This window comes from Heloderma suspectum, chromosome 11, assembly GCF_057233095.1.
Source record: "Heloderma suspectum isolate Gila_16-S chromosome 11, 16-S_ref, whole genome shotgun sequence".
In the NCBI taxonomy this organism is placed as follows: Eukaryota; Metazoa; Chordata; class Lepidosauria; order Squamata; family Helodermatidae; genus Heloderma; species Heloderma suspectum.
The window spans coordinates 26360539-26383338 of record NC_139468.1 but is presented as its reverse complement, the minus strand read 5'-3'; the positions used below and the strand labels follow the sequence as shown (position 1 = coordinate 26383338).

Below are 22800 nucleotides of genomic sequence, written 5' to 3'. Positions count from 1 at the left end.
ATCCCTCCCCCTCTTTCTCTCCTTGGGGCTAGAGCTCAGTGTTTCTGCATGCAACTCCTTTTTGTAAACGCTTACTTGACAACGGTGAGTTCTCTGGTATGTCATTATCCTGGATTCTTTTGCTGAGTAGTAGTAGTTAGAAGACCGTAATTGCCAAATCTGACAATCTGTGTGATTGTTTTACTTTGCTCTTGCTTTGCATCTGAAAAAGCTGGGTTGCTGCATTTTTGCATTCTGCGAACAGAAATGGTGTGTGTGTGCGTGCGGGGGCAAGGGGGGGGGAGAAACCTCTTTTGTTGATTTATTGATAAGTGTTTAGCTTGCCTGTAACACTTTATTTACATTCAGACGCTTAAGGCATCCTCTCTATATGCCTTTGGAAAAAGAATCGCTTTGTAAACTGGGATCCCTTCCAGAAAATCGGAGCAGAGAAGAGATGGGGTCGAGGGGGGAGCTCAGAGCACATGCTTTGTGTGTTGAAGGTCTCAGGTTCAATCCCTGTCATTTCCAGTTCCAGATCATGTGGGAGGTATAGTGGAAGACCTGTGCATGAGACCCCAGAAAGCTACTGCCAGTTAGTTAGTGCAGTCCAGGGCTGGACCAAGACAGTTTGCTGCCTGAGGCAAAAGGCAAGATGGTGCCCCCTCTCCATTCCATGTACAGAGTCCAACTGAACTAGTTGTTACCAGGATAGTATCCTCTGCCACACTTGATGCAGCATGCTAGTTTAGGGGCTTCAAAACAGGCCATGTGGCATGCACAGCTCTGCCCTCCAAAGAGTTGGGAATGGATGGGGGGCTCAGGAGGAGCAGATGGGAGGGTACTACTGCCCTGCAGCATCTGCTTCCGGAGGCAGTTGCCTCACTCTGCCTAATGGTTGGGCTGGCCCTGGAGCAGACAGTACTGCACTACATGGACCAGTGATCTGACTTGATATAAGGTAGTTTCACATGATATTTGTTCCCACAAGTTGGATCAGATTTCTCCAACTTGACACCCTCCAGATGTTTGGGACTGCAACTCCCAGCATTGGCCATGGTGACTGGGGCTAATGGGAGTTGAAGTCCAAAAGATCTGGAGGGCATCCGGCTGGGGACGGCTGTGTTGGATCATAATTTAAAACCAAAACCCAGTAACATAATATTGTTACAGAAATGATTAGGTTTGACATTTTAATGAGAATTGGTTGTGACAGGAATGCCCTGCTTCGATGTTCCAGTAATCGCAGAGTTTTGCAAAAATTCTCAGGTATGCACTTCTGTTCTGTCAAAAGTCAATTTGATGTGAAATCCTTGACCCAACACTACTGCTCTTCTATTAGAAGGGGAGGTATTTTTGAACTTGATTTTTGAAAATATTTGGGGAAAAGTGATCATCTTGCACGAGAAAGATAGTAAAACCCTTCTGTTTCCTCCTAATTATTTGGATAATTGGTTTGAATAATCAAGAAGACTTTCCATGAGGTTTTGGCAACTGGCAGCCCAGCTACCCAGTCCAGCCCGTTGGCATTGTCCCCTTAATAGCACACAAGCTAAGATGTAGACAAATGGCTCCTTATGGCATACCTCGCCTGCTTACTCCAACAGCACACTTCGCGAAGGCTGAAGTGCATAATAAGAAAAAGACTGCCACAGTTTATACAGTCAACCAGGGATGGCATTGAAGCCTTCCCAAACCTGGTGCCCTCCAGATGTGTTGAGACTATAACTTCCATGGCCAGTGGCCATGCTGGCTGGGAATTATGGGGGTTGTAGTCCCAACACATCTGGAGGGCACCAGGTTTGGGAAGGCTGCAATAATGTATTGGAGGAGCAACATTATCCCTTCCCCTTCAGCATGCAGTATGAACCGATTCCTCTCTGTGATCTTGCACCCCTTTTGGGGGGGAAATATTGCTGGATCAGGGTGATGGTTTGCACTCCTGCTTTCTGTAGAATGCAAAACAATTCTCCCAATATTAGGAGCATTAGAAAGCTTTTAACTTCTTAACATTCCTAACTAGGGCTGCAACACTGAGTTAATTTATAATTCAGAGGACCTTTTTTAAAAATAAAAGTTACATTTTTGCAATAGAAATACATATAAAAACTTCCAAGAGCCATCTTGGAAGAGGCATCCCCTCTCAGGGGGTAGAAGAGCCATCTTGGAAGAGGCATCCCCTCTCCCCACTCACAGCAGCAACACCTTTCTTAAAGTGGCATCTTTCTGCAACCTATACGCACATTAAGACTTAAGAAAGTATGGTGTGTTTTCTTCAGAACTAGGACCTTTTCTCATATACCAAGCTATACAGATTTAATTGACCAATTGGTTAGTAATCAATAATTAATTATTAATTAATTGAATTATTAATCAATAATTAAACTCTTATTATTGAACTGACAAGAGTTCTTTAATTGGGTATCAGTCCTATTATTATTTCCTTTATGACAAATTTCCTAGGTGAATAATAAAGACTAAAACGGCATTGGAGTGTCATAATAAATGTCTTTCATTAGTTGGCCGTGTGCTGTATTTACTGGACAGCTATAAAACTTTCCCCAAAGTCATATTCTGAAGGTTTTTTCTTTGAGCAACAAGGAGAAGGAAGGTTCTAAAGTGTAATAAAAGATTGTGTTAACCTTCTGAAAAGTGGTGTTCTCTCTTTTATTGTCCCCTTTTACTGATGGGCATCAAAGGCAAACCTGAAGACTGAGAATGAGCAAAGATGGATGGGTTCCCTTAGTGGTGCAAGAAACAGTACTGGAGTATTGAACCTCTGCAAAGTTGTAATCTTAATGTTGGCCAAACCTTGCATGTTTTGCACAAAAGCCATCCCAAATTAAAATTTGGGGTCAGGGGAGTCGTACATTCCTTTCACCCTCATGGGAGGAGGGCAGTACAGGCATACTCCCCACCCCCACCCCCCAGCCAACCCATCAGTGGTTACTATTGTCCCTGGAAGTTTTTTGGGGGGGGTTATGTTGGGGCAGTCCAATATGAAATTAAATTTAAAAAGGATCCCAACTGTATGGAAAAATCACAGCTCGTGAATATTATAGAATGGCAGAAGAACTAGAAGCTCACTGTTCAGTGCTTGGCCTCTTTACTCTCTTCCTCAGCTCTCTTTCTCTTTCCATAATAGAGCTCAGTTTGGCTTGACTCCTGGTGTAGTCCTTTTATAGCACACCTTTTATAGTGCAACAAGAGCAGAGTGCTGGGGGGGCGGTCAGAGAGGGAAAAGGTGGGTAATTGAGAAATGGGGCTGGAGAGTTCTGTGTAGGGGAAACAGAATTGAGGGGTGTAGAGATACGATGATGCAAAGCAAGAGAAAGAGCATGGTACGAGGTATAGAGATCAAAAGGGGTTCACTGAGTGGGTTAAAAAGAAAACACAGTGAAAAAGGTTTTCAGGCGGTGTGAACGTGGCAACATAGCCCTCTTGAGTTTGCAAAGTTATAAAGTATCTCCCAGAGTGATTTGAGTTATGCAGCCTTGTGTATCTAAATATAGAGGATACCAGCAAAGGGCTGGATGTGCCTGTTCTTGTCTGATCTCAGAAGCTAAGCAGGGTCAGCCCTGGTTAGTACTTGGATGGGAGGACCGCCTGGAAATCAGGCTTCCTGCTCTGAGCAGGGGGTTGGACTCGATGTTCTTGTAGGCCCCTTCCAACCCTGTGATTCTATGATTCTGTGATCCATCCAGTTGTGCTTGAGCGGGGCCCTATGTATGCACAGTGCTATGTGGAAGGGATTCCCCCATAGGCTTCTGTTGAGGCTTTTTGTCTCTGCCCCCTCCCCCCACTCCTGCCATCATTGGTCCTCAGCCAGGTGGGTTTTTGCCGTGTCAGGCACAAAGCAACGCTCACAAAAATGAGATCCTCTTGTGTCTGGTTTACTTGGCAAGCTGCACTGCTCCAGGCTCCTGGAATGCACTGTGGGCTACTCTTGCAAAGAGCACAAGCATCCCCTCTGTGCAGCCAGGAGGATCATGCCAGTTTTTCTTCTCCTCTAAAATTATTTTCATTGCATGTGTTATCCACACAGGAAAGATTCAATTTCAGCTTAAGGAGGAAAATGGAGTCCATGCCTTCGTTTCTTCTTGTAGTTGACAAAATATGCAGACAACTGCGTTGGGCCCTTGATTAGAAAGGAGAAAAAATATCCAAGTAGCAATACTAACATTATATCTTCATAATGATTAAAATGGCAAGGAAGCAGATTTCAGCTAAACATGAGGAGAACGTTCCCGTCGGTAAGAACAGACTGCCTCGGGAGGTGGTGGGTTCTCCTTCCCTGGAGACATTTAAGCAGAGGCTGGATGGCCATCCATCAGCGATGCTGTAGTTGCCTCCTACATTGAGCAGGGGTTGGAGTAGATGATCTCCAGGGTACCCCCCAAACTCTATAAGGATCAACTAAAATGCCACAAAGTAGTGCACACAATTCCAGGTTCAGCAAAACTCTTCTTTAGGCTGGATGTTAAGGGTAGAATCCAACTAAAGTCTTACTTAGAGCAGACCCTTTGAAATGAATGGGGCTTAAGTTAGTCACAACTAACTTAAGTCCCATTCATTTCAGTGGGTCTGTTCTAAGTAAGATTTCAGTTGGATTCTACCATGGACGGATGGGAGAGAAAAATGATGTTGCTGGGCCTCATTGTGCCCCGGATCTGCACTTTGTAGCGGTCTTAAGATGAAATAGAGGAGGTGTTCTATGGACTTAATTAATGACCTAATTAAAGTCATTAAGTGCAAGGCTGATAATTGGAATAGTTCAAACGTATCAAATCTTACCAGGCTTAAAAGGCCGCTTTTTTTGCTGGGGTGCAATTCAAAGTGCCGATTTTGGCCTCTGTCTGGATCCATAATAGCCAAAGGACGACCTGCACCTACACAAACCTTCTCGATTGTTCAGTAGATGCCTTGCTCTGGGTGGCCCATCTTCATAACTAAGGTGGGTGTCATCCATTGTGGTGCTGGTGCCCCATTTCTGGCTTTCCTTTGCTGTATCTGCCCACCAGGCTCCTGCTTCCTTTGCTGTTAGGTTCCTTTGCTGTTAGGTGCCAGATAAAAGCTGTTTTGTGTTTTGTTTTTGGTTCTGCTCAGGCTGTTAGCAGAATCTTTATATTTATGGAATTTATGCTTGTCTTAAGCTTTGCTTTGCTCTGACTTTTTCTGTGCTCTTGTCTAATTGTGTGTCTAATGGTGTGTGTGCGTATTGATATGATATGATAATCTTGCTGTTGTCTTGGTTATCTTATGTAGATATTTTATGGTTTTAATTGTTGCGAACTGCCTAGAGATCTTCGCCTGTTTGGCTGTATTGAAATGTAACAAATAAATACTGCTTTCAGTTTTGAGTTCCAAACTGCCTTAGGGGCCGTGTGCTCAAAATGTGGGACAGAAATGTTTTGAATGAATGAATCTTCTCCACTTATTCTTAAACTGCAGATTTTTCATCGCACCCAGTGAGATTTCTTTTTTTGTCTCCACCTTCCCCCACCTTTCTTTGTGATGTTGATATTTTGCTTAGCAGCCAGCCTGAAGGAGACTTCTGGTGAATGAGAAAGGTTGCTTGCTACAGCTTGACTTTTTAGTTCAGAGTTGCAGTATTTCTAGGCTGACCATATTTCCTTGAGACAAAAACGGGATATTGGGATGACAAAAACAGGACGGGGTTATGTAATATTCCATATTCATGAAAAAGTAAGACGATAACAAAAGTTTTATCAGAGAAAGAATCTCTATGGGTGGAATGATGGTAGAAATAACAGTAAGAGTCACCCTCCTGGCTCCCACACGCTGAATGGGGCTTAGCGGCCGCCTCTTGAATTCCCTGCCACTGCAGACAAGCCAGGGGGCGGCGTCTGATCACCGCTAGCTCAGGAAGCCTGGCCCTAACTGGATAAAGTAAATGGAACTTCCTCTTTCGTCACACTAGTAGTTTTACTGCACGCATTGATTAGCATAGAGCCTTATCATAAACGCGTTCAGTTTTTTACAAAAAATTAAAAACAGGACAAAATTGACATTTATATTAAAATGACGGGATGGTCGGGAAATATGAAAAAAACGGTACTGTCCCGTTTAAAACGGTACATATGGTCAGCCTAAGTATTTCAGGCCTGGCTTGGGGGCCTAGTTTGGCCTTCCTGGTGTCCCAGTCCAGCCCATCAGGATTTCTTAGATGGCCATGCCCCCTTCCCCTTGCCCCACCCCCTTTCCAATGCAGTCTCCCCCTCCCCCCCATTCTAAAAGGTTGACATGCCTCTCCTAAGGCTTAGTTACTGGCACTAAGGGCTTTACACTAAAATATGCTGGTATTTGGCCCCTCCCCTTTTGCCTTTGGCCATACCCACCACTGGAATGCGGCCCCCAAGAACTTATCCAAAATGGAATTTGGCCCTCGGGCTGAAAGAGGTTCAACACCACTGTTCTAGCTGATCCTAATAAGAAAGAATGCTGTTCAGATTCTTGAGTAGGCTTACCGTTGTATCTGTTGATGAGATTTTTGCTGCTGTTCAATAAAGACAGCCCCAGTTACTCTGTTTTCTCCTGGAATGAGGATTCTGGTGGTGGGCATGTGCAGGCCCTTTGTGGCCTCCGATTCATTTAAATGGAAGGAACCAGTGCATGTGCAAAGTAACAGGCACATGATCTGCTTCCTCCGGGGCAGGGAAACTCAGTGTTTGTTTTGTCAACTAAAATACCTTGGTCAGCAAATTGTAAAAAGAGGTTAGGTAAGGCATCTTACATCACTGTATATTTTCTGTCACAGGCGCCACTTTAGAAGTTTGATTCAGCTTGTTTATGTTGATGAAAAGGGCCTTAGAAGCAGATAAAAGGCTGATTCATTTATTCTGGAGCTGGGCAAAATACATCCGCCTCGCTGACCCAGCAGGGCTGAAATAGCTAGAGTTCTTCCTAAAATATTCATTAGTGTCTCAATACTCTTTTTCCTTTTTTAAAAAACAAAACAAAAATGTGCTTTCATTAAATGTGCTTGAAAATTGCATCCCAAATTGTTAACTGGATATTTGTTATGACAAATGCATTCTAGGATTTGGGGTGGGGTGGGGTGGGGGAGAGATAAATGCCACTAAACCTGGGGGGCAGAACCTCTTTCAGCCCAAGGGCAGAATTTCAGGTTGGAGATGCTTTTGGGGGCCATATTCAAGTGGTGGGCGGGGCTGCATGCAAAAGGGGTGGGGCCAGAAAACAAAAACACCAGCCTATTTTGTCTTCAAGCTCTTCCTGCCGGCAACTAAGCCTTCAGAGAGGCATTTTAACCTTTTAGAATGGGGGAAAACTGCACAAACGACAGGAAACCACAAAACAATCAGTGGTTAGGGGAAATGGGGAGCGGCCAGGGGAAAGGGCATGAACTTTAGGGAAACTCCAGAGGGCCGGATTTCCAAACCCCCCGCCAGAGGCCATATTTCCCTCCCTGGGCCGTCCTTACCCCCCTGCCCCCAAGGCTGAGGTTCTGCTATACAGCAAGCACTGACATGCACCCTGTAGTCTGCCGCACAGCAGCCTATGAAATAGGCACTGGGGCTGAGCCCAGTGTCCTGGTCCCTTAGTGCACATCTGTGGGGTGTGCACTGGCCAGGCATGCACAGTAAGTGAAAATGCTGCTAACATTTTATTCAGAACATTCTAACAACCAGCCCCAAGTACTGGCTTGTACCTCCCCCCATGCCTTGCCCCCATATTTGTGGCAACTGGTCCAGGGATATTACTACACACAACGCCGAATGGGCCTGGGTCTCTCCCACATCATCCCCAGCAAACCTCACTTCCCACAAGAGAACACAAACCTCCTCAGATAGCTAGGGAAGGGGGGAGTTGCTTTCTTATCAGAAGGACCATTATTCTTGTTAGAGTTTTGGCCAGGCTCATTGCTACCTGTTTGAAAACTGCTGTGGAAATGAGACCTCTGGGGAAGGTAGCTGTGTGTTGCCAGCTGTCCTGCTTGCCAGGGGTCTAGGCGCGCTTGCCCCTGGCCACTTACGCATTGCCAAAAAAGAGGAATTGCATCACCAAAAAAAGAGCACAAAAGAGGACACCAATTTGCATACTGTTTGCATATGCAAATGTATATGTATAGGTGCACATTTAGAAATAATGACTACTGTGTAAATAGAAATACAGTCCATCTCACCACAGTAGGGAATACTGTGGCCAAGTGACCCATGTGCTTGCTTAGTCCGCTGTCCAGCTACTACCTGTGGGCAGGCAACCTCAAACACTCGTTATCCTTACAGGAGACTTCTTTATCTTTAAATCTGACTTGGACTGCACAGTCCAGCAAATGGAGGACACCTTCAAATAGAGGACTGTCCCCTGCCAGCTCTCCAAAATAGAGGACTGTCCTCTGTCAAGTAGGAGACCTGGACACCTTACAGTGGATTTGTCAGTCCCAGAGTTTTGGGCGTCCCACACTGAAAGACTCCCTCCCCTGATTTTTTTTTTCCCCCACTGCCAGAACTCAAGTGGTTAACATCGAAAATGGTGGCAATTTCCCCTGCAAATAAATTGATCAGTATGCAAGGCATTTGTCACCAGCTGAATCCTGGTCCGCAGTTAAGGTAAACAGATCCGTGATGACACTTTCTGAGCAGAATACCAATGCAGCTATATTTTTCCCAGAGGTTTTTGATGTTTGTACGACTTCCTTTTGAAAGAGGGTTGGGTCCCAAGGAGAAAAAGACATCTTTGTGGGACCTTCTGCAAAGGTGGGAGACATTGTGTCTGATCTATTGGATATCGTTGCCAAGTCTGGTTCTAAGGGGGGTTTGTGTGTGTGTGTGTGTGTGTGTGTGTGTGTGTATTTTCTATAACCTGTCTGTTTGTTATAAGGTGTATGCACAAATATATCTGTACCTTAGGGAATTTCATTTATTGTTCTATTGCGGTGTTCATTTTTATTTTACAGTAATAATTACTATGTAAAAGGAAGTGGGCTAATTTTAGAATTATCTTTTCCAGTAGATTTTTTGTGAGGCTTTCATTTTATTGAGGTTTTTGCTGCCAAATTTTAAGGTGGCATAGTATTCTCTCTCTCCTCCCCACCCCTTTAAAAAATCTTCTATTTGATTGTAAAACTCTTTCACTAACTTGGTATTGCTGAGGGCAGGAGACCCATATCTTACATTACTCAAACCCCAATAGTTTTAAAATCTGCTTTTAAATATATATATATGGGATTCATTTTTAGAAATATTTGCATTTCTTCATGGCATTCATGAAAATGGAGGCTTGTGTGGAAGGAGTTGGTGACTCAGAGAATGCAGAAACACAAAGCTTTTTTTTTTTAAATGTGCCTTAGACTTACTCATCTGTTGCAATCCTATATACATATGGGAGGTCCATTGAACTCAGTGGGGTACTTCCAAGTAAGGATGCATAGGACTGGGTTGATAATCAGGTATCCAGGGCTTAATTTAGGTTTATAAATGGCTACCCATAAGAATATAAGAAGAGCTATGCTGGATCAGACCAAACATCTATCTAATCCAGCAACCTGGTTCCATTGCCCTGGGAAGCCCAAAGGCAAATAATTTCCCCTCTCTCATTGCTGCACCCCAGTAACCAGCATTCTGTGGCATATTGCCATGTAGCCATCATGGCTAATTGCTGCTTGGTCACCCATGGCGAGTAAGAATCTCTTCTCGGAAACCATGCCAGAACACAAATGGGAAGAGAGTTGGTTCTTGCTCTTCAAGGCCATTCAAGGCCACAAATGACTTGTAAATGTATGTGGGCAACTTGGCTTCTGAAATCTTTTTGTGGGCTTGTAACTGTTTTGGAGTTATTTCCAAGGCTTTATTTTGCATGTGAGCTCCTCGTTTCAGCTCTGGACTCTTTCAGTACTGTTTGTTGAGTCATAGATTTTCTGTGTTATTGAGACAGTGAGCATATACAGAGTGCCTTTCCTTATCAAGTAATTTACTTTGTGTTATCTTTAGAAATGACTTTTATTAGAATAATTGTAAATATTTTAAAACATGGCAACTCAGTAACATGCACTTCCCTTACACTTTGGATTTTGAAAACAAAATAAAGGCATTGAAAAGTGTTCATGGATTAATTTTAGCCTGCCTAAAGAGCTATGCACAAAAATATATGTGCTTTCTAGAGTAGTCATTTGAAAAAATGGTTACTTACTCATTTGTTTTTAGAATTAACTGGTTTAGAATTAACTGGAATTAATTAATTCCAGTTGCCCAATTTGACTTGAATTGTTTTTATTCATCATGTTATGATTTAATTTATGAAATAATGCATTTCTAAAAGCGGACAATTTTCTGCATAATAATATTGTTGTGGAAAATCTTTGACCCCACATCACTGGTTCCAAGTTGTGCTCACGGAATACATTACAAAGAGATGACCTAACAGAGGCTTCGGTTTCAGCTAGACTGCATCTCTGAGCATAAATAGAAGTCCTGCTCTCCTGGATTTCTTCTTAAAATGCATTGATTCCATCTTTCTGCCCTATTACATTTTTGGCTGACAACAACTTCCCCTAATAAAACCTAATGTACCAGGCAGTTTTCCTCAAAGTAATGATCAGTAGCAATGATGCTACATAAAATACCCATCATTGCATTGTGATTAGGTGCACCATAGGTTGTCCTTAGTAGGTTTTCTTTAAGGAGTTTTCTCCAGGCACAGTAGGGGGAGACCTGACAGAAGTCAAAGTTACAGTCTTCCAGCTCTTGGTCTCAGTTCTGACATCACTGGGTTAAATGGCAAGGAGCATTTCAGCCATGAACTACCGGACCATATCTCTCCTTGCCCTTAAAATGGGTAATTCATCACTGAAAAATGATAGGCATTTTCCCTTGTCAGCAGCTGGCTGGGGAGTTTTGCACACATATCCCATAAACCCATTATGTAAAGCCTGTTCTTTGTTTTTGGTCTCTGTTGCAGAGATGGCATCGGACATACCTGGGTCAGTGACGTTGCCTGTGGCGCCAATGGCAACAGGTCAAGTGAGAATGGCAGGGCCCATGCCTGCCAGAGGAGGAAAGAGACGCTCGGGGTAAGCGGATTTCCATTGTTCAAAGTAATGTTCAGAGTTTCTTTTCTTCACATAAAGTTACGGGTACCCTCCAGAGAGTGGAGGCTGGTGGCTCTGATGTTGGGTGTGTGTGTGTGTGTGTGAATCCACTCTTGGTTTCAGTCAGAACCAGTCAGAGCTCTAAAGGAGCTATCCAAGGTGCTCCTTTAGAGTTCTGACTGAAACCCGAAGCGGATTCATCTCCCCACTGACATTGGAGCCACCAGCCTCCACTACCTCCGGAGCTGTCACAGGCAGTTCTCACAAAGTGGGAAGACCATAGCTCACACGATCAGCATGTGGCATACTTGGGCAGTTGCTGAAGTTCCAACCCCCTGGTGGGGGCCCACCTCTGATGTGCCATGGGTCTGCTTTTAACCAGTGTTCTAGTCCAATGTGCGGTGGATTTCTAGACTGGGAAGCCACGATGCCCCTGATGTAGTCTCGCTCTGAGGCACTGTGAGAAATTTACATTTAAAACAGTGTCTCCCAGGGCCACCAATTAAATTTCCCACAATACCCTGGAACAGGAGTAGAGAACCTCAGGCCTGGGGCCAAATCCAGCCCTCCGGTGTTTCCTAGGTCATGCCCCTTCTCCCCTGATCACCATCCTTTGGTTTTCAGTCTTTTGTGCAGATTTGCCCCCATTCTAAAAGGTTGAAATTCCTCTTCTGAGGCTTATTTACTGGCACTAAGAGCTTTAAGCTAAAATATCCTGGTAATTTTAGCTCCTGCTTTCAGCCCCACCCACCACTAAAATGCAGCCCCCAAGACTTTTTACCCCAGGAAAAGGAATTTGGCCCTTGGACTGAAAGAGGTTCAACACCCCTGGCCTGGAGTGATTCTACCTCAGGAACATCACTGAAAATCAAAATGGTGGTTCCATACTGTAGGGGGACCCACTCACACAGGAGGAGACCCAAGAAAGGGCAGTTTGCCAAGGCCCCTCTGAAACCTAGACCTGGCCCTGGTAGCTCGCGAGTTGTTGAGTGCATTTTTTGTGTTGGGATCAGTCCCTGGCATGGCCAGTTAAAGGAGCTCTGGTAGCAGACTTGGAAGAGCTGCTGGTCCTGGGTGCAATAGGAAGCAGCGGGTGCAGTTGAACAGACAGTACCAGGTTAGAAGAACTACGAGGCTGAACCTGTGCACCCATTGACTTAAGCCCATAGTGAACAGGTTTCTGCCTCTTGAACATCTCTCTACTCTTCCTGTGTTCTCCTTGCCATGGGGAGGAGTTATGGGGATTTCCCATCTCTGTTTGGCATGCGTGAAGGAGCTGTATAAGAAAGCTGGTGAAGCATAGTGGCGAAGAGCCTGAGGTACGGATCAAGAAGGTCCCATTTTGAATCTCACCCCAGTCATGAAGTTGATATGTGCGCTTGGGCACACCACACGATCTCAGCCAGATGTGCAATATGAGACTAATAATAACAACCTACCTTACGGGTTGTTGTGATCCTTACAAGATAATATATGGGTAGCACTTTGGTCACTACAGTGCTTCTCATTTTTTAAATTACTTGTTAATAATTATTGATATGTTCATAATTGATATTAATATTACAGATGCTCTTATTCTAATTTATATTAATAAACCAATCATCATCATCATCTCTGAACATGGGATCGACCTGATGTTGCAAGACCAGACCGGCTTCGTGTGCAGCCAAATAATATGTGAACAATGGGTCGTATCCAGTGTTAGTCCAACATAGAGTAGACCCATTGGAATGAGTGGGAAATGAGACTAACTTAAGTCTCCTTCATTTCAAAGGGTGTACTCTGTGTAAGACTAACATTGGATAACACCCATTATAAGGCAGGTCTCCACTGAAACGGCTCTCTCTGCTCGCTGTTGCACCCTCTGGGCTCGATCCCTCCTTGCCTCTCACAGAGTCTGTGGGAACCTACTTCCCTATGAGGAAGAGCGGCAAGATCATCTGTTTGGTGGGTGGGTGTATGCCCAGAATGGTCCACCTGACATTTGCTTTGTTGTCTTTTCAGCACCAGGCAATGTCCTTCTTGTCCTTTCAGGCCATTTAATCTTCTATATTTCTGCTGCAATATTCTGTGTTGGAAGTACTTTTATTGTTGATCTTTTCTTTCTTTTCTTTTTTAGTTCTTCTAGTTTGTTTTCTCCTCTGCTGCTTTTAATTGATTGCTGCTTTTGATTGATTGTTTTATGATGCTGTTTCTGTTTTTATGTGGATTTTGGATTTCATCTGTGCTTTTTATTTGTATGTCGCCCTGACAGCTATTAGCTGTCAGGCAACTAATACATCTAATACATATATAAATAAGATCCAGCAGCCTTGAGCCCTACCTGCAGTGGCTGGAGTGACAAGAAGCCGGAAGTTTCCAAATAGGCCCGAGGAGGCCCCTTTCTCTAAGACCAACTTGTGGCTGCATTACAACCATTTTGAGGAAGGTTGGGTCACCAGACTATTTCTTAGAGCTGGTCATGCTCAGAACTGTACAATGTTAAGAACTGGTGCCTGAGTTTTCTTGTGTACCTTTTTCCTCCCCACTCCTGTTTCCCTTTTGTGTTGTGTCTATGTTAGGTCATAAGCTTGAGGGCATGGACTGTCTTGTTTTTATTGATCTGTAAGTGGCTTTGGGAGCTGTGACACTAGGCTACCCCTCAGTGTCTATTTCTCCAAAGCTGCAAGCGTCTTTCACCAGGATACCGACATATATGGCCCATACATTTGTGTTTTATTCATTTCACAAATGTATATACCATTTCCCAACAATTTTTTTTAACATAATGACAACATCAACACTAAAATAGAAACACTAAAATAATAATCAATTAATTTAGAGCGCACGTTTAGACAGAAAAAAAAAAAAAGTCCCACAACTCCCAGGATTCCCCAGCCAGCCATGCTGGGAGTTGTAGGGCTTTTTTTTTCTGTGTAAACATGCAGAGGATTTCACCCTTAATTATTTATTATATTTCTATACCACCCAATAGCTGAAGCTCTCTAGGCGGTTCACAACAATTAAAACCACACAATCCAGCACAGTAAAGAGAGAGAGAGAGAGAGCACGCGCACGCAAGAGCGAGTGCACAATAAAACAATATTCTTTTGAAAAAAAATGTAAACAGTATAAAACCAAAGTAAAACCAGCAGAAGTGTAAAGATTTAAACATGCAGTAGCAGGTTTGAAATGGACAAATATGAAAGAACTAAAATGGTCAATAAAACCTGAAATAAAACATGTCCTTCCCTTTCAAAACACCCCCTCCCCCCATAAAACAGGAAACCTTTTATGGGAGAAGTCTGGCAGTGATGGCCAAAACATTGTCCTTTTAATTAATACTTGACTGGCTTCATCTCCCAGACCAAAAGGTGAGAAGTACGATCTTCCTGCCTGTGTGCCCCTCACCTGATTGGTGAAGCTTGTTGGACAGTCACCCCTATAAAGATGTCTGGACCACTCCCTCCCATAACATTCCATTAATAAAGCAGGGCAATAGCATGATAAAAGTCTTGTCTGGAAGCGCCCTGTGTCTTATCAGGCTACAGATAGTGAGTTAGAGTCAGGGGTGCAGAACCTCAGATCTGGGGGCTAAATTTGGCCCTCTTGAGGTCCCAGTCCACCCTCCCCAGGGTTCCCCAGATAACTATTTATTTATTTATTTATTTATTATGTTTATATCCCACCTTTCTTCCATCATGGAACTCAAGGTGGCTGCGTGTGGTTCCCTGGTGGTCTCCCCTCCAAGCACTGACCAGACCCAGACCTGCTTAGCTTCAGCAAGGTGGCTGCCTCATGAGCCTTCAGACTGTGCCCCTTTCCCCTGAATGCCAATTGGTTGGTGGTTTCTTGGCTTTTGTGCAGTTTTTTCCCCATTCTAGAAGGTTGAAATACCTCTCCTAAGGCTTAGTTAAGGCCTTAAGGGTAGTAAGAGCTTTCAGCTAATATATGCTGGTATTTGGGGGGGGTCTTTTGCCCCACCCCTTTTGTATTTGGCCCCACCCATCCACCTAGTGTAATGCAGCCCCAAGAGCTTCGCTGGAATGGCATTTGGCCGTTGGGCTGAAAGACATTCTGCACCCTTGGTTTCAGGCTCCCCCATGGTGGGCGAGAGAAGAAGTGGCTTCTGTGCACGCAGAAAAATAGCATGCCAGAGAGAAGGCTCGGCCGATCCTTTCTACTTGAAATACTAAGCTACATTTATCAAGTTGAACAGAAGGAAGAGACGAGAGGAAGCCAGGTTGGAATCCCAGATAGAATGATCCGAGGGGTTGTGGCAAGACGGCAGGGCTTCCTGTCTTGGCCTGGCCACTTACAACTTGCCTCCCCTCTAAGAACAGTATCCATCTGCAGCCGTTCTACTTGGCCTCATGAAAAGGAGAGACATCAGCAAGGCCCCCTCCGTCGGCATACGAGGGAGAGGGAGCAAGGTCCCCTCCGCCAGCCCTGCCTGGGACCAATTCCCATTTGGCCCCTCCTTTCTCTGTTAGGGGTTGAAGAAAGACGAATAGATCCAAGTTTTGTGTGGTTCTTGTTCTGAAAGCCACCCTGAGAGCTGTTAAAGTCGAAAGGTTTGGTAAAAAAAAGAAGTCATAAATAACTACAAATGTATTGCTTCAAACTGCAAGTGGGCGGTTGCATGTTTTCATGTTACCCTCTCAGGGTGTCTGGAGAGACTGCTTCACACATAGACAGCAGCTAGCATCTTGGGGAGAAAGGGGTCTACCTTGCCTTTTCTCTGGTTTGTGGTTTCTCTCTGTGGGGGAGCATCCCAATACACAAGTCTCCATTTGCAGTCTGGAGATGGTACAGTCCTAAACAAAGCTTTACCATTTGTTACTTGGCTAAGAGACGGAACTCTTTCATTTACAATTTAAATCCTTAAAATATTTAAAGTTTAAATATTGCTCGAGTGAAAATATATTCTTAAGTATTTTTCACTCCTTCACAAGGTACAGAGCAGGTCTTTATAAAACATGCCTTTTGCCCTTAACATTTTAGTGTTAAATTTCTGTGAAGTCTTAACAGTGAAATCCTATGCATGTCTACTCAGAACTAAATCTTGTTGACTACACTGACGCTTATGCCCAGGTAAGTAGGGACAGGATTGCAGCCTAAAAGCCTTACTTTTCTTTTTTGTTTTGACATTAGTGTGTGTTAAATGTGTTTGAACTGTGTGTTAGTGTGCATTTTGCTACAGTATTTAAGACATTCAGCAACTTTGTACTGAGACCTCAATCAATATAATTATCTTTTTTTTTATTCTGACCTTTCACAACAAGCAATTACTGTGTGAAATAAATGGGTAAAATCCAATGTAAGTCCTACTTAGAGTAGACCCACTGAAATGAATGGGGCTTAAGTTAGTCATGACTAACTTCTTTCATTTTATTTCTGCCTAATAGCTGAAGCTCTCTGAGTGGTTTGCAACAATTAAAACCACAGAGTACAACATAAAACAACATAAAATATGAAAGCTTAAAACTATGATATAAAAGTACAATCAGAATAAAACCTAGCAGCAATGCAGAGATTTAAAATACAGATTTAAAACAGCAGAGCTAAAAGACTAGAGTGCTAAAATGCTGGGAAAATAAAAAGGCCTTTATCTGGCACCGAAAGGAGTGCAACATAGGTGCCAGGTGAACCTCTCTAGGGAGGTCATTCCACAACTGGGGTGCCACAGCAGAAAAGGCCCTCTTTCTGGCAGCCCCCCGCCTCACTTCAGTTGGCAGGAGCTGCCAAAGAGGAACCCCTGAAGATAATCTTGGTGTCAGAATTGGATCGTCCTTTCCCTTTGCAATCAATCAACACCACAATAGACAAAGCTTCAGGCTAATCCGACAGTTGTTTTGCTAGAGATTAGCTTTTCTACAAATGCAGATTCAAGGAAACTGTCAGACTGCCCCCAGCCTCTAAACAACTAATCAATGATCTCTAAGCAGAGGAGATGAACCAGAGGGAGAGAATGTTGCCAGGAGTTTGGGGTATGAACCTCCCAGCCAGGCTAGCTTCCTCCTCCTCGGAAACTTGCATTCTGATGGTGGAGGGAGGGGGCAGGGACTCAGCCTGGGCCATCTGTTTGTCAAGGTCTTGGGAGGACCCTCACTAGGGAGGGTCCCTCCCCGGGCTGGCTCACTGGGGAGGGTGCCTCCCCCGGCGTCTGATCTAGCTGCTGCTCCAACTCTGATTCAGAATCGGAGCTGTGAGATATCTCAAGGCACTTGACTCATCCCTGACACTTGGGGTCCTGGCAGGTACACATGGGAGGAGGCGATCCTTCAGATAACCTGACCCCAAGCCATTTAGGACTTTGAATGTTAATACCAGCACTTTCAATCAGGCCTGGACATGGGCAGCCAATGCAGCTGGAAGAGTACTGGCATAATATGATCACGTTGCTAAAAAATCTCGCTGCCCTGTTTTGGATCAGCTGAAGTCTCATTCATTTCAGTGGGTCTACTCTTTCTTTCTTTCTTTCTTTCTTTCTTTCTTTCTTTCTTATTTATTCATTCCATTTCATTTCATTTCATTTCTATACCGCCCAATTGCTGAAGCTGTCTGGGCAGTTCACAAAAATTAAAACCGAAAAGCACACAGTAAAACAGTATAAAATATAAAAACATTAAAACCATGATATAACAATACAACCAGAATAAAACCAGAATAAAACCTAGCAGCAATGCAGAGATTTAAAATACAGATTTAAAACAGCAAAGCTAGAAGCTAAGTAGGACTTCTGTTGGATTTTACCCAGTGAGATTTATTCCTTTGTTTTTAACATATCCATTTTAAAGGGGTGATTTTTTTGCCCTTGGTAAGACAAAGGAACCTTCTCCTCTGCAGTGATAGCAGCTGTCCTCTTGGGACTGCTTCTGTCATTTATTGTATGGCGTGTAATTTAATCTCTCTGGCTATAGGTCTGACCTGATAGGGGTCAGATGAGACTGGAAATGTGATTCCCATGCTGTGTAGTACAATCCTAAAATTTGATGACCTGATCTTTGAAGCACGGTGGAACAAAACCCACTGATGTGAACACGTCTGTTTGGAAATAATTTTGAGAATATGCCGTTGGTCTTTGTGCTTTCTCAAGGGTTCTTTAGAAGACTTTTAGGGGTTCTTCAATAATAAGATCAGTAATGGCGGACAGGCTTCCCTAAAGAACAGCTTGTCTACCACTACCAGTACCGTGCAGTCATTGGAGAAGGTTTGGCATGCTCCAGGATGGGACTCAGTTTCCCCCGGAGTTGTCCTCCCCCCCTCGCACGCACACACACATACAGGGTCTGAGTATGCATCCTAGATTATTTTCCCCAAATCCTCGGTTATGATAATAGTTGCTCAACAGACAAGCAGACATAAAAACGGACTCTGGAAGGCAATGACATTGCTGAGATTCATTATGGTGTGGTTCAGGATACATATCTGTCCAGTCTGTAATGTGCTGCTGTATTCTGCACCAAGTATCATTCCTCTCCAGAAGTCTCTGGTTTGGATCCTAATCTGAACTGCTGCATCTCCCTACCACCAGGGACAGTGCAATGGCTGCAGCCCTGGACCCTTGGAGAGCATAGTTTATTGTGGACGCCAGGCGCCTTGAATACTACATGTCCCAGAGCTACTTGCACGGAATTCTCCCTATTTGTAGATGTGCAGAATTAGAATAGTTTCCCCATTATTATCATTATTCGTGCAAAATAGCTCAGTTTGCCAAGCCGAATTCTGAATCCTGCTAAGGAGAATTCACCTATTCACTAGAACGTAGAAAGTTTGAAAACGACTGTACAGCCAATTATCTTTTCCACCTCTTTTTATAAAATTCTAGTTAATGAACAGGTGGGTCAGTTAGGGAGCAATCCTATGGCCCCTAGACAAAGTTGTGTGTGGGGGGGTAGGATAGTTCGGATTCCTGGATCTGAGGTCAGAGACAGGAATCCATACTCCTCACCCCCTCCTTCTTGCAGGTGGTGTGGAGAGAACCTTGCCAGCTTCCTTTTTGAGTTGCAAAAGCAGTCTCGGAGAGGAGGGAAAGGGGGCGGTGCCAGTGGGTGGGGAGGGAACTGGGGAGGCTGGCTTACACCATATCCCCAGGCCTCCCCAGCCTCCTTCCCTCCCACTCCGCAGAGCCCCAGCTAGATGGGTATAAAACCCTGTCTAGCCAAAATGCAGAGCGGGAGGAGTGCGGAGGTGACCATCTCCACTGCTCCTCCCACTCTGCATTGGATGGCTGCAAGCCTCCGAGTCTGGAGCTCTACAGCCATCCTGATAGAATTGCGCCCTTAACCAGTTAGTATTCTTTCCACTGCAACTTCATTCTCTCTACTTCAAGTGTAAAGAATGAGCGTTGTGGGGTTGCAAGTCTCAACATGAGTCTCATTCAACCCCTTGTCTCATCTGTCTTCTTGGCCACACTGATGCCTACCCGCCCTGCCTGCTTTGAGCTCCAAACTGAGAGCAGATTACGGCTGTCCCTTTCCAGAGGTAATGTGAGTACCATAGTACTTATTCCAGCAACTGCTTCCTCCTGGCAGCATATGGGAGCAGGGGGCTGAAAATGTACCAGTGATCCAAAGTGCGGACATGAAGCAACTGATTTAAAACCAGGGGCCTACCTGGACAGGAGTTTCCACTTCCACATTCTCAGGAACACTTGCTTGGTCATGGGAAAAACCATGATCTCGAGCTGGTCTTAAAAAACATGAGCAGAACATTTTCCTTCTACGCTGAACTGTCCCGTCACGTGTCTTTAAGTGCATACAGTTGTTGGTGTAACCATGTTTTTTGGAGATAGAACTGGATTTTTTTCTTAATCTGTGACACATGGATGGCATATAGTGACACCTAATTGGTGTAGGGAAGAGATTGAAGGGACACTTGTCTAGAAAGATGGCAGACAGAAAAAAACAAAAGATTTTTTTTCTGATTCAAATGCTATGAAAACGATGGCTGAAGACCTGGAAGGAGAGGGCAATCGGCCTCCATTTGACTTCAGAATCGGTGGAAAGTCTTTGGGATACACATCAACACAGGAGTTCCACGTGAACTGGGTTCTTTTTTATACCTAGCCCAACTGGCCACTGGAGGTCGCTGTTTCTCCACCAGTATACAAGACACACCAAAGAATTAAAGGGTTCTGAAAGAATGCAGGATTTGATGAAGAGTCTCTTATTCCCCTGTTCCCTTTGGGATATAATTGGTGCTGGAATTACAAAGCGTGGGCGTGATCCAGCCCAAATTAAATACTTTTAAGACACATTGATCAAGACTCAATCTAGCTTTGTGCCTAGGAGTTTCCATGTTAGAACTCTCGCCCTCCAAATATATCTTCATCCTCTTTGCAAGATCTAATAATTTCCAAATACAAGTGCATAGTTGAATGTACTGCCCTCAGCATTTCTCGAGACTCACCTTAGGAGAATTCTACCGGAAAATCATGCATGTCCAGGTGCTGATGGCACTGAAAAACTTTCTCATGTACTGTTGTTTTGTACCTTCTATAGAAATTTGTGGAAAGAGTTAATTGCCCCACTAATTACTCTCCTAGGGCACTTGTCTGATCTGTATGTATGCTTCCTCCTTTTGGACCAAGATAAATGGGTGACAGTAAAGTACACACAAGTTTGGAGGCTGCCTTTAAATAAGGTCTACTATGATGTCCCGAGCTCTAATCTTTTATATTTTATTCTAATTTTAGTCTGTCAATTCTGTTTGCCTATTAGTGTTTTATTTCTGATGCATTTTGTGGCTGCTGCAAATCATTTTTATATTTTTTAGTCTGACAATTTTATCTGTTCTGTTGCATTTTATGTATGATGTTGCAATGGCTTGTGGCTGATGCATATGTATTTTTTAATTCTATTCTCACTGTGGCAATGGTGGGTCTGGAATTCTGCTCTCCCCATGTGTTCCCCTGCAATTGTAAAGCACCAAGCATTCTGGGAAAATGCTTGTGAATATTCTTTCATTCTTCAGAATCCAAAAAAGTGCCCAAACCAGGGCATTTGGATATAAGATTTCAACACCTCCCCCCCTTTGATTCTTAATATTTTTCTGCTTCTTTTCCATGAAAAGATACCAGACAGTAATTGGGGTGCACTGAGTAGACCAGGATTTGTTTGGCTAGACCCTGAAGAAAGCTAAGGGCAAATAGACTGGACAGGATTCAGGGAGAACTGGGACAGTGTATACAAAAGAAGCAGTTTTTAGGTACAGCCAATACTTCTAGGCAGGAGCTGCTTTGACCAGCATACCAGCAGTTGCTTCCTGCTTCCTTTTGAATAGGAGCTCTGGGAGGTTGGAGGCAAAGAAACCAAAGAAAGTCAAAGGTGATTTCTGATACTATTTTCCAAAAGAAGGCAGGGTTGAGGAGGAAGGGTACTTTACATCATAGAATAGTAGGGTTGGAAGGGGCCTATAAGACCACCGAGTCCAACCCCCTGCTCAATGCAGGAATGTAAGTCAAAGCATCCCTGACAGGTGGCTGTCCAGCTTCATCTTCAGTGAGTCCAGTGTGGGAGAGCCCATTACCTCCCTGGGTAATTGGTTCCATTGTCATATTGCTCTAACAGTCAGGAAGTTTTTCCTGATGTTCAGCCGGAATCTGGCTTCCTGTAACTTGAGCCTATTATTCCGTGTCCTGCACTCTGGGATGATCGAGAAGAGATCCTGGCCTTCCTCTCTGGGACAACCTTTCAAGTACTTGAAAAGCGCTATCCTATCTCCCCTCAGTCTTCTCTTCCCAAGGCTAAACATGCCCAGTTCTTTCAGTCTCTCTTCATAGGGCTTTGTTTCCAGTCCCCTAACCTGTTGCCCTCCTCTGAACCCTCTCTGCATCCTTCTTAAAATGTGGTGCCCAGAACTGGACACAGTACTCCAGATGAGGCCTAACCAGTGCTGAGTAGAGGGGAACTAGTACTTCACGTAATTTGGAAGCTATACTTCTATTAATGCAGCCCAAAATAGCAAATCCACATAAATTTGCATATGGGAAAACAATCTAAAGAAAAAAGCATACACTTTTGCAAAAAAAAATTCCTAACATTGTCTCCAGATGTCGTTGGTCTCCAGTTTCTGGCATGCCTGACCATTAGTCATGCTGGCAAGGACTGGCAGGAGTTATGACAGAAGTTATTTATTATTAGGGATGTATGAGAAATTCATTTCAGTTCGTTTTTGATCAGGATTTACCCAGTTCGCAGCTTCTGGACGGAACATGGACTCGGACACAATCTGCCATCCATACATTTCTGAACTTGCAATGTAATTCATAGACCCCCCCAAAATGTGTTTGACAGCATGCGTACATTTGGAAAATGTGCATGAAAAAATGCATACTTTTGAAAAATGTGCACAAATAAGCTTTAATCAAGAATCAACAAGAATGCATACATTTCAAAGATGCGCACAATTGATGCATACCTTTGGGAAAATACACATGAAAATATGCACAGATTTTCATGTGAAACGAAAAAAAACCCCCAAAGCTCGCAATTTGATATGGACTCGAGTCAGAAAGAGCTTTGAGATGGAATTCGGAGAACTTCAGCAAATTTGAGTTTTGCAGATTCGCACATCCCTACTCATTATGGGGGTGAGGATAACCACCAACTGGTGTTGGTTGCTCCCAAACTGTCTCTCATATCAGAGAGCATAAATAGCTTGTGTGGCAGCCCCCCTGGGTTGAAGGAACTGCTGCTGAATGCCAGGTTGGTGAATGGGAAAATGAATGTGGAGTGTTTTGGTAACTCTTGTCAATGAACGAAGGATGG

General features: G+C 43.9%; 1 protein-coding gene across 2 annotated transcripts in view; it reads left to right on the top strand.

Moving 5' to 3' along the window:
• Positions 1-22800, top strand: part of ARNT2 (aryl hydrocarbon receptor nuclear translocator 2) — a 175678-nt gene that overhangs the window by 24803 nt on the left and 128075 nt on the right. For both annotated transcript variants that reach the window (XM_084816437.1, XM_084816436.1), the window contains exon 2: positions 10918-11029. In XM_084816437.1, coding sequence (XP_084672563.1) covers positions 10918-11029 — 112 coding nt within the window. The remainder of the gene's footprint in view (positions 1-10917; positions 11030-22800) is intronic.